This window comes from Cervus elaphus, chromosome 15, assembly GCF_910594005.1.
Source record: "Cervus elaphus chromosome 15, mCerEla1.1, whole genome shotgun sequence".
NCBI classification, from domain to species: Eukaryota; Metazoa; Chordata; class Mammalia; order Artiodactyla; family Cervidae; genus Cervus; species Cervus elaphus.
In genome coordinates this window covers 63,730,773-63,742,776 of record NC_057829.1, presented here as the reverse complement: position 1 = coordinate 63,742,776, position 12,004 = coordinate 63,730,773, and the positions used below count along the sequence as shown (strand labels likewise).

General features: G+C 53.4%; 1 protein-coding gene and 1 long non-coding RNA gene across 2 annotated transcripts; one reads left to right on the top strand and one right to left on the bottom strand.

Annotated features, from left to right (window-relative positions):
* Positions 1–805: 805 nt before the first annotated feature.
* On the bottom strand, positions 806–10,325 carry NKX2-3 (NK2 homeobox 3). Its single transcript, XM_043926951.1, has 3 exons — positions 10,268–10,325; positions 3,847–6,389; positions 806–2,351 (listed from the first exon to the last, which is right to left on the bottom strand). Exons 2-3 carry the CDS (start codon positions 4,202–4,204, stop codon positions 1,609–1,611), a joined length of 1,101 nt encoding a protein of 366 aa, XP_043782886.1. The 5' UTR covers positions 4,205–6,389; positions 10,268–10,325; the 3' UTR covers positions 806–1,608.
* Positions 6,334–9,038, top strand: LOC122709509. The gene is made up of 2 exons (XR_006345536.1): positions 6,334–6,463; positions 7,290–9,038. It is a non-coding gene; the product is annotated as an uncharacterized LOC122709509 (long non-coding RNA).
* Positions 10,326–12,004: the final 1,679 nt, after the last annotated feature.

Sequence of the window (12,004 nt, the reverse complement as noted above, 5' to 3'; positions counted from 1 at the left end):
CAGACCGCTGCACAAAGCCCCCGCTCTGAGAAGCAATGGGGAGCTCGGGGGGGACGTCAATCCCGACGCGCTGAGGTTTTTGTTCGCGCAGGGGACTTCGCCTTCCTACCACACCTTTTGTTCGGGACTCCAATAAAAAGCCATTATTTCCGCACCTTCCCGGCCCGCAGCCGCCTTTCAGCGAGGCCCGGCCCCACAATGGCGCGGCGCGCTGAGGCCTCCCCATTCACCCGCCTTGGCACGCTCACAATCGGCCGTGTGGCAGCACAGGCCTCGCACAGGCATTCTCCGCAAGTGACAAGGAGCCGCATAAAGCCTCGGCCGCCGGGGGAGAAGGGAGGGCAACCGAGGGGGAGAACTCGGCCGCGGCGGGGCGCAGCGCCCCCGGGCGCGCTGGAAGGCCGGGGGGCGGCCGAAGATGGAGCTGCCTTCGCGCCGCCTACAGCTAGGCCTAAGGGCGAGGTTTCCTTTACTCTGGAGGCATTCGAGGTGGGCAGAGTCTAAGCCTTGATCTAACGCAGGCCCAGATACTAGCCCAAGCCTCTGGGTGAAACTTGGGGGGATTTCAAAGCCCTACCTCAAAAGGCCCTGAGTCTCCGACCTGTCCTCTCTACGACAGTAAAGAGAAATTAATGAACAAAGCCTTGGAGACCGGACTTGCAGCCTAGGGGCTGAGGCAGGGGAGACCAGGCCTACGATCGCCCAGGGCAGAACTGCTTTCCCAGAGCATCTTTTCCTTCCCCGCAGCCCTTTTGAAGGATTCCCTCCCTACTTTTGTGGGCTAAACAAAGTCTGTAGCCGGCCAACCGTTTGAAAATATTGCACCTTGTTTATTGACTCCTGTAGTGTATGGCAGCGGGTGTGTACATGGCGTGTGGATATATTTAGTTATATATATATATATTATATGTGCTGAATACAGAATAGGAAAGAGAAGGAAAGCCGGTAACACCTCCGGTGGGCCCCTAGGTCCCGGTTTTGTTCAAACCCCCAACTTTTGATCTCGCTCCGCTGATTTTTCTTGCAGAGTTCTACGCCTCCTGACAATCTGGAGATCCAGGCCGAGGTATCTGTTGCGGAGGGCAGGCGGGTGGGAAAAGGAAAATGGACTGTAGTGTGGCACTCCAGCCCCGCAAAGTGAGCAGAGGGTGGGTAGGGCCTGGGAATTTCTCAAGCCACGACGCCCATTTTTCTCTCCTTCATGCTGTTCTCTGTCCTTGAATTCTCCACCAGCGCTCTGCTGAGGCCGCAAGAAGGCTGAGAAAGAGAAGCCCTTCTTGCTCTGGGAGAGACGACTGGCAGCCTGAGTTCCAGCCTTTCGCACTCCCTTTGGGGCCGAGATTGAGGCCATCGTCCTCCCGGCACCCAGTCAGCGTTTCTGCCTCAGAGATGGTCTCAGTGAAGGCTCATGCGCATCCTCTTCGCCCCAGATGCCCCTTCCCCGGACTTCCCGTAAGCTGCGCTCCGGGGCCCTGGGGAGCGAGACGTGTATGTATATATATATTTAACGAGGGGACCTGGTCCTTCCTTGGAGCCAGCCTTTCTCGCTCTTCAGTCCCGCGGCGCCAGGCTGCGGTGGGGTCGCCTGCCGCGTTACCCGCCCGGTCCCTACCAGGCCCGGATGCCCTGCAAGGTACCCTGAGCGCACGCGGCCCCCGCCGTCGCACCCTGGTGCAACGGCTGCGCGCCGCCGCCGCCCCCAAAGCCGGCCAGGTTGCTCACGTTCACGAAGGGGCCGCCTCCAGACGCACTGCAGGCGGGCTGCATGGCCGAGGCCGCCGAGGAGGCCCCGCCGCCGCCGCCGCCACTGCCACCGCTTGCCGGGTACGCACAGCCGTAGCTGCCGCTGTAGGCCGCGGCGGCGGCGGCTGCGGCGGCGGCGGCTGCGGCGGCGGCTGCCGAGTTCCCATAGCCGTAGGCGGGGAAGCTGTTGTAGGAGTAGGCGCCCGCGCCCACGCTGTAGGGCGCGCCGTAGGCTGGCGCGCCAGGAGTGACGCACGGCTTGCCGTCCCGCACCAGCACCGGCACCGCCACTCGGCGCGGCGGCGGCGGGGGCGCGTGCCCGCCCAGCTCCAGAGACTTGTCCTGCCGCTGTCTCTTGCACTTGTACCTGCGATTCTGGAACCAGATCTTCACCTGGGTGGACGTGAGCTTTAAGCTGCTGGCGAGGTGCTCGCGCTCGGGCGCCGACAGGTACCGCTGCTGCTTGAACCTGCGTTCCAGCTCGAAGACTTGGGCTTGCGAGAAGAGGACCCGGGGCTTCCGGCGGCTGCGTGGCTTCGGCCTTTCGCTCTCCTCTACCGCCTTACAGTCTCCGGCCGCCTCCAGAGGTTTCTTCAGTTGGCAGCTTTCTGCGGAAGAAGCAAAACAACAGCGTCTCTTAGTTGTTCCCGGCCTCTCTGCGGCTCCGGTCCAGGAGCGCTGTGACCCTTTTTGGTGGCAACGCGGAGCGTGCAGTAATAACTGCCTGGGTTTTGGGGAAGGTTTGTGACTTCTGGCGCCGTGGGACCCTTCGATCGCCCAAGGCCCCTCACCACGTCCTTGACGGGTGGAGGCACGTAGTGTGGGGAGGGGTAGTTAGCGCGCGTTTATTTAGAACTTCAGCATCTGCGAGAGATTACCCTATATTAAATGTGCAGCTCGGCTTGCTAATGATTATTTTCAGGATGAAAGCTTGTAACTACATAACTCCAATATTTGCAAATTCGTTTGCCTTCTTTTCCGTCATAAATAGCTGAAGGTGTGAGAGGCATGTTGGTTTTTGGCGGCCGAAATGCGTGCGATTTGCAAAAATCTTCCTGCTTAGAAATGTCTGAGTGTACTGCTATTGCCCAGGAACTGTTTTTTTTTTTTTTTTTTTTTTAACTTTTAAATGCCTACCTACCCACAACTGAGTGTCTGAGTAACGACAGCCCTTACCTTAGAAAGAAAAAGAAATGTGATTGACTGACTGACTTAGGCAGTTTCATGTCGATTTTAGGCCCAGGGGAGTTGTCAGAGCACAGGCCTTGGCTTCCGCCACAACAAACCTTCTCTTGGGGAAGGAGATTCTTTTGGCTCTGTCTCCTCACAAACACTTCCTTGGAGGCTTTATTCAGTTATTCTGTTGCCCTACCCAATTCACCTCCCGTCCTACTTGAGCAGACAGGATCTAAATTCGGCGCGTTTTTCACTCATCCCGAAGCCGCACAATCTGGGACACAAAGCAAAACGTTACAGATTTTAAAAAAGGCTGGTTTGCCTCAGGAGTGCGAGTGAGGAATGAACTGTGTTCCCATGCGCTCTCCCACCATCCCCTCGCTCTCTCCCGGGTGCCACGGGTGCAAGGACGCAGAGTTGCCGGCGGAGAAGTGAGGAAAGCACCCCCACTGAAGTTCTACCTAAGTTCCTGCGCCCTGCGGACAGCAGGCACAACACATAACCTGCTTGGACTACCTTTTCCGAGAAGAGGGAACGGCTGTCCTGGAGTCAAAAAAACGCATCTCACGCTAAGGGGAAAGTGGGAAAAGTTGAGGCTCATGCCCCTCTAGCTCTTGGAAAGAGCTAGAGTTGTCAGCACCCGGCAGCTTAGCCCACGTTGCTTATCTGCATCAGGGCAGCAATAACCTCCGGGGCTGCATCGCCTCCTCCCTCTGGGGGGAGTAGTTGGCGGAGTCACCTTGGCCTTCTCCCTCCGCCCCGGCTCCCTTGCAGCATCTGAGTTTTGCGGAGCTGTCGCTGACCAGGAACTGGCATGACACCAGCCAGGAGCTAAAGGGGCGGGCAGCTGTGCCGGCAAGGTTGGTGGGCTGTTTGCGGGAATCCCGCCATTGCTCAAGATGCGCGTTTCCTTTCCCCTCTACTCACTTTGGCTCCGGTCCCTCACGACCTCGGGCTCCTCTTCATGTTCCTTAGGCCCGCTGCACGAGTCTCGCAGGACCGTGTGGACAAAGCTCTGGGGACAGAGCCCCGAATCCCCGTGGCCATCAGCTGTAGCTAGTGAGTTTAAATAGGACAGTTTCTCGCCCTCTTCTTCCTCGTCCTCCTCCCCTCCGTCCGAAAACTGCGTCCCCTCAGCGGCGGCCAGCATGCAGGGCGCCGAGTGGAAATGGTGCTCCAAGTCCGCCTGCAGGTGCGCGCCGTGGAAGTGCTGTTGCTGCTGCTCCAGATTCAGAATGTCTTTGACTGAGAAAGGGGTGGAGGTGACCGGGCTTGGTAACATCATCAGGGCCACTTAATTGTCCAGTCCAAATACTCAATAAATCCCGGCGGGGGCGGGGAGGCAGCGCGGCGGCTCCAGCTCTCCTTCTGGACTCCGCCGCTGCTGCCGAGTCGGGCTTTTGACAGACGCGGTCCCACTCCAGTCTAAATCGCCTCCATTGGCCCGGACGTGGGGGTCTGGGTTTTGTTACAGCCACTGCAGGGACTGGGGCCGGGGCTGAGAAGCAGGAGTCCGGGGGTCGTGCGTCACGCCGGGGGCGGGGCTCTCGCCCCGACCTCCCTCCCCATTGGTTCCAGCTCCTGTGGACCACACCCCTCCGCGTCCACTGAGTGGGGGTGCTGCGGAGCTACCAGAAATAGACAAGGACTAGCATAGAGTCTCGAAGTCGTAGTGGCTGCGGGAGAGGCTGCACTGCCTGGGGTACGCGAACGACCGATTCCCATCCCGACTGGCCGCATCTTCCCAAGTAAAGCCAGTACTGGGAGGCATCCTGAGAACCAACTGCCAGGAAGGATAGCCCAGGAACGTGGTTTTTCCAGATGCTGCGGAGGCAGGAAAACTTCCTGGCTTGTAAATACCCGGCACTGGATCCCCAAGGAGACGGAATGTTTTATATATCTATGGACGGGCGACGTGTGCGTTCTCGCCTTGTTGACTTTGCTCAAGCTGTTCCCTCCACTCGGAAAGCCTTCTCCACCTTTGTCTCCATGACAAGCCTGTTCTCTGAAGCTCTGCTCAAATGCCACCTCCTCCAAGGAAGCGCTCCCTCATCGTCTAGCCGGAAGTCATCTCTCTCGCATCTGAACTTGCAGCGCGTGTTAGTAAAGGACATTCGTGTCACTTATCACTTCCTGCCTAGTACTATAGCTATATTGCCTGCCTGGTCTCCCCGAGTAAACCATGAGCCCCCGGAGGGCAGAGCCCCAGTTGCATTTGCTTCTATAGCTTTTCCAGCGGCCTCACTAAGCAGGTATGTGAGAGACAGGACGACGGAGTAAATACTGAACTTTGTAGTCTGACAGCTCTTGGTTTGAATCCTGGCCTACTCAGTGTATGGCCTGGGTGTTTCTAAGCCTCAGTTTCTTTGCTCACAAAAAGACAGTAATACCTTCATCAGGATTGTTGCCAGTGATAAATGAGGCAAAACACGCCAAGATTTTAGTGCAGGGTCTGCTCATGTTAGTGCTCAATACATGTCACTGATTACTGTTCTGCATCAGAAGTCAAGCAGTGTTTGTTGACTGCATTGGTGATGACGTTCGGGGCTGAAGGGCTTCACACACTTGGTAATTTCATACGGTCTTGAGAGCAGGATCTGTCTTCACAAGGGAGGTGACCCAGCCATGGAGGCTGTCTTTTCCGTCTATTGAAATCAGACGCCTGGGTCTAGGCCTTGACCTCCTCAGGCATCTTTCTAATTTCTCCAACCCACACTTCTTCAGGCGTCCTTCTAGGGCCCTGGTTGTTTTGTGGGCAAATCTGTGGTGTCCCCTGTGATTCTGGAAACTCTGCACAGATAGAGATCATCTTCCTGCACAATAGGCATTTGGTCACCACCACCTCTAGCCCAGTGAGCAGCAGCAGGAGCTGCTGTGAGACCTACAGAAAAACCTGTCCTCAGTGCTGGCCTTGAAAAAATAGGGACCGATTTGGCCCAACCATGGCACCCCTCATTTGGCCCTAGCCGCTCCAAGCATTTTTTGGCGCCAAGATGGTAGAGCGGAGGGAGCACTGGCTTCAGCTAGAAGGGACAGGTGGGAGGTGCAGGGACAGTGGACAACACCTCCCGGGCCGCAGCGGACTGGGAGTGAGAACGGGAGCGGAGAGCTGTCATGGGAGGACTCCCCGCGACAGCAACAGCGGGAGCAGTGGGTGCCCAAAGCCGAGGAGAGAATGAATAGCCAGTCGGGAGGGGAGAGAGGCGGGGCTGTTCAGGAGGGAGCGGAAATGGTGCGGGGAGTCAGCCCCTGGGGCCGCCTGGGGAACTGGGATTCAGCGCCGGCCACGTGCGCCCGGGAGTACTTAGCTGGTGGCGGACCGCAGGCTGTGCGGGAGACTTTATGTGAGCTGGGCTTTGCGCCGGGATGACCATCCTTCAGCCGCAAGGGCGCCCGATGCCTTTCTGCTCTGAATTCTAAGATTATTGAGGCCTTGGGCAGAGCTGGGGTTTCCAGACCAGGCCACGGAGCTGCGGAGAGAAGAATGCGCCTGCTTTTGCTGCGGATCGCGAGTTGTTGGGCGCAAAGATCCAGAGAGACGAGGGTGAGTGCGCGGCCCTGCCGAGTGGCAGTCTTTGAGTACGTGCGTCGCGGTAGCAGGCGAGCATATAAGAAGGAAACTGCCTCCAGTCCCACTCCTCCACCCCCATCCCGAGGGCTAGACTGTCGTTGGGAATATTCCTACTGCCCGCTGGTCTCCTAGTTTTTAAAAAAAAAAAAAATTTTTTTTTGCTTCTTTAAGCGGTTTTTTTAAAGTGATATCAAGATTCAGAAAAAAGACAAAAGCTACAGAAAATATCTGTCCCCAGTGTCCAACCGAAACCTTTATTTCTCCTTGCTACCTTCTCTTGCTTCTCCACGGCGCTTCGCTCCTAGGCCTATCCTAAACTCATCCCCCAAATCCGTATCTTAGAACTCATGGCCCGGGGTGCCGGGAACACCGAGACACGCCCACACAGCCGCTGCTGACGCCGAGTCCACCGAGTCGCCTTCTCCCTTAGCACGCGGAAGGCTGCCTCCTTCCCACCTGCAGGCCCACGCGGTTCGATCTCCTCCAGACCCACTACCACTGCTACCCCGCCAGATATCCTTGGCCCAGGTCTGAAGAATTCTCTGCTGAGGTACTTGATCAAATTGCGCCTCGCAGGACGCCCTGAGGGACTGGAGACCTTTGAGGAGCCGGAGCGTGGAGAGCACAGGCGAAGGGACCTAGCAAGGGGGTTGTACGCCGTGTCCATTTCTCTCCCCAACCGTAGCTCTGCGCGGGGCTTGTCTAGCGGGTGGGAGACTTAGATCTCGGCCTTAAGTTCTGAGCAGGGGCTGGGATCATCTGATTGTTGAGGTTCCCTTTGGTCTATTTGGTTCCCCAGCGGCGGAGCTTCCCTGCAGGGATACACGCCAGGCCAATCACATCTAGGGAGCCTGCCTGGCCTGCACCCGCACCCCGACAACAAGCTTGCGCGCAGCCAACTGCGCGTGGCTGTCCGGAATGAAAACGCCAGAGTGGTGTTACACTGCAGCGGTGGTCGGTTCTCCAGAGTCACTTATCAGAATGTGGAATCTGGTTCCAGCGCCTATCCAGTTACAATCTCATAGGACATTTGCATTCTTTTGTCGGAAAAGAGGATCTCTGAAATCCTGGAGCTGTGCACGACTAATAATAGGTTTTTGTTCCAGATAGATTAGCTAATTACTGTCAGATAAAGTAAATATCGTTGCATCCATGGCAGCGTTTGATTTTATTTTAATCGAGTGTATCTGCCTATCTTCCGTTTTGTCACATTATACATTTATACAAGTCTTTCTCCTCCCATATGTGATTACAGGGCATAGTAAAATGATAGCATATTCTCTGAGGGAAAGTGTTATAATAGATGCATAAAAAGGTGATAAATAAAATTATACCTTTTGTGGAGAAAAACCACATGCTAATCATTACAGCAAACTTTATCAAAGAAAAATGTGATGGTGCTTTGAAAGCTGTAAAGTGTTCCCATTAAGTATTATTGTATACACAAAAACTGCTTAATTAATATACATATAAATATAGGCAGAAAATTGATCACTTTAGTTATATATGCTACAGCTTATTCTGTTATCCTTCACTTGTTTAAATAGCCATTTATTTATGTAGCCATGGCTACAAAAAAAATTGAAGGTTTTAGTGGCTTTCTAATCTAAATGTATACTATAGTCAGGAGTAATTTTCTTTCAAGGCATGAGAAACCACCATGGGGTGAACTCTGCTAGCTAAAACTATGTGATAACATTTTAGGCAATTTTTTTCCATTGAAAAATTTCCTTCTTCCTTTCTTTCTTTTCTTTCTTTCTTTCTTTTCTTTCTTTCTTTTTTTTACTGTTCTCCCAGAAACTTCATTTTCAATGACATCTTTGCGGGGGGGGGGGGGGAGAGACAAAAAAAGTAAAAAAATTCCTCTTTTGCAGGAGCATTAAGTAGGTTTTTGTTATTTTGTTGTAGTTGCTGCTGGTGGTGCATATGTGTGTATGTATTTTGATTTGGTTTTTAGTTGAGAGATGTTAGAACATATCCAGATTTGTGAGCATTCTAGAGGCTAGTGTTTTGTGAGAAGGGGAATACATTGTCTCCTTTGAAAGAAATGTCAACTAGGTACATAAGTCCCATAAAGTATTAAGCTGATCTAATTCCTCAAGAAGAACTTCCCCCCCAAATTTCAGCAATTTGGTAAGAGAGATTTTAAAATGGCATTTTGAGAATTTTAGCTTGTTTTCCATGTGTTTGTGTAAATGCCAGATTTCCCTAGATTGTGTATGGAATTGAATTTTCTAAATAACCCACCACTTCCCTTCTCTGGGAGAAAATTGGTCCAAGTTCAGTAATCCCTGTAGTTCTTTGTTAATTACAGGCCCTTGCCAATGAAGCAAGTTTCGATTTCTCAGGGAGAAGAGCTTTCATATCTATCTATGTGTATCTGCTTCACTCCAAAAAATTTTAAGTTAACAATATAAATAAAGCTTTTGTTATCAAAAAAGTTGTTTTGCTAATAAAACACAGAAATCAGAAAAGCTAACTTTGTCGAGTGAAAGTTGATATTTGTTCAAACAAAAAAACGTAAATAAAAGATGCCTATACACAGACATTTATTTGTACTATTTGCGTGTGTTATTTGGGAGTGCAGTGAGCAGTTTTAACTTGAGGATTAAATTGGAATTCTGGATGCATTCCTTAACTTTTTTTTTTAAGTGTGTTTAACTTCCTGTAGAGAAATTTCGGTGTCTTTAGACCTTTTAAAATACAGACTGACTTCAGAAGGGCGGCTGCAGTCTTTAGAGAATTAATTCACTTAAACCCGAGAAACTCCCTGCTCGGAGCACTAAAGGTTTCGGGGAGGGATGTAGTTATCATGTGCAAGAACGAGAGATTTTTTTTTTCGTGACTCTTCCTAGCGCGATTTTATTTACTCTCGACCGCAAACCTAGGAACCTCGGCCTCCTCGGACGCAGAACTCTTCTCCCCTATCTCCCTGGGGGTCAAGTTGGAGCGAATAACTTCAAAACGTTTGAGAAGAAGAGGAACAACAACAAAACCTTTCTCACTTGGAAAGAAACTTTTGCTGAAGCCTTGTCGTTTTAAGTAACGCCTTATCCCGCCCTCACTGTGTCCAGCCTGGAGTTCCCGGTCTCTGGTCGGCACCGGGAGAGCGATTCCGAAGGTGCTCCGGGACCTTCGCTTCGTTACTGGGCGACCGTATCTGCGGGCCTAGGGGCGCACTTGCCCTTGATTCCCTGAAGCTCTGGGGGCACCCAACAATTACCACTGCCCTGGGATAGTCCCATCTTGCTTGACCCTGAGGAGAACTGGGGGTGGAAGAGCGTGGACTACTGACTTTGCTCCGAATGGCCGGGGACCCGACCTGGAAAGGACCGAGGCCCCAGGCGGCTGGGGCGCGCCAGAGCGCAGAGCCACAGGGACAGAAAGCGTGACGCGCGGGGGAGCCAGGTCCGCTCCCTCAACTCCAGGTCTCGGAACTTGGCGGCCTCGCCCTGCAGAGACGCAGGTGAGTCGGGTCGGAGGTCAAGAGTTCGGCAACCTCGAGGCTGGGGTGTCTGTCAGGTTGCCAGGCCTCGCTCAGCCCTGCAGCCAAGGGTGCCGCGTCTCTCTGAAGTCCGAGCACTTCGGCCGCCCTGGTTGGGACCTGGATTCCCGGGCTTCTCCGCGCGTCTCTTTGCGGCTGCTGGCCAAGAGCCCGGGGCCCTAGCGAGGAGCCCCGGGGAGACGCCGGCTGGACCTCTGTCCTTGAACAGTAGGTTCTCGGATCCCGCTGGATCTTTCCTCACTCCCGCCAACCCGAGAGAAGGACCTCCTTACCTCTTGCGGCTTGCGGCATCCAGGGGCCTAGGAGAGATGCGCAGGCCGGGACCCCAGAACTTCAGTGGTCATCCTCCTCCCTCTCACAGCCAGTCTCTTTTCCCCTTTCCACCCCTTTCTCTTTCTTTGGGCCCGTCTCTTACTCCCCCACTCCGCTCCTTTCCTTCCTCACTCCACAGCTTTTCCTGACCACCCTTCCCCCACCTCCTTTCTCCTTCACCTTCTCCTCTCCCAGGCCTCCTCCTTCTCCCCCACCTGTTTCACTCTCCCTTATTCCCTCACGCCTTCGTCCCTTCCCCCATCTTATTTCATTCCCTTTCCCCCTTTTCAACTCCATTATTTTCTTGCTTTTTTCCCTGGACCCTGCAGGTGTTTGGTATGGAGGGACTCACACACCCTTGCACCAGGGGTCCCCACTCCTGAGCCCCAGGCCCCGTCCCCCTTTCCACCCCTGTGGAAAGTCCACTCTGTCTCAGGAGCTGCGGGTAAAACTGCCCAGGCACCCTTGGGTGTGTGATAGGAACGCTCCTCTCTACCCTTGGAGCCTGTGGGACTTTTCCCACCTCCCAGCCCCCAGCCCCCAGCAGCCTCCCCCAGTAGCCTCAGCCATGGGCCCTGATGAGCCGGTGGGGCTCCAGGTGGCGAGCTTGGCCACCCTCCCCGTGGAAATTCCCACTGTAGGCAGATCCTGCACAGCCTCCGTTTCCTTCTATTGTGGCAGCCTGGAGAGGATCACAGCAGAGTTGAAGGTGGCCATAAGGCCTGGGCCCCAAGCATCCCTTGAGAGCACAGATGGGGGCTCCCAGACCAGGGCTGACCCCCTCCCCCACTCCACACAGGCTAGAGCAGGCTAGACTGACCTTCTCTCCCCCTTTTTTTCCTGCCAATCCCACTAGATTAAGGGGGCAGTTAGCCTTGAGATCACCTCAGTTGGGAAGTGTTTCAGGGACTGCCTTAAAACACAGGGGGCTAAATCTGGGAGAGGACAGAGGGGCCTTGGCTCTCACACTAGCCAGCAGGGGCAAGGACTGAGCACTCCTGGCCTACCTCGCTGCTTTGGGGCCAGTGGGACAACTGAGACACTGCCTTTTGGAGAAGAGAAAGGGTCCCCAGCTGCAAGGTAGGCAGCCGGCCAACTTCTACCCTTTTACCTCCCATCTGCAACTACATTTCTGAGGGTGCATTACTCTAATAAATATGGATTTCCAACAGATAGATGCAGACCTCCCTCACATATATGTTTCTATGGATATATCTTTCTCCTTAAGTGAAAAGGAAGGTGACTTCCTGTGTGAAGACAACAGTATGTGCACAGGTGGATAGGCAGGGGGAAGAAAGCATGCAGGACTCCCCATAAATGTAGCTTCCACAGTAGAGCTCTGCCCTTTCTGAGTGTGGTCAAAACAGGAGGACTGGGCTAACACTCATTCTGAATTCCCCTCCCTCCTTTTCCCCTCACAATGTGAATTACTTGTAGTGACATGAGATTTGGAGAGAAATGTTTATATGATCCAAGATGAGAACTAGCTTCCATGACAATCAGATGCACTATTTCCATACAGGCAATTTATGGTATCATTACAATTAGTCTTGTACAAAGTGGTCCCATAAGGACCTGTCTAATTTGCAGTCAGAGAAGAGGGGATAGATTTTATTACCAGAGTTGTAATGACTGTGTGTGTTCTTGAAAGTAATAAAAACCACATTGAAATTATACTGCAATTTATACTTAAAAAA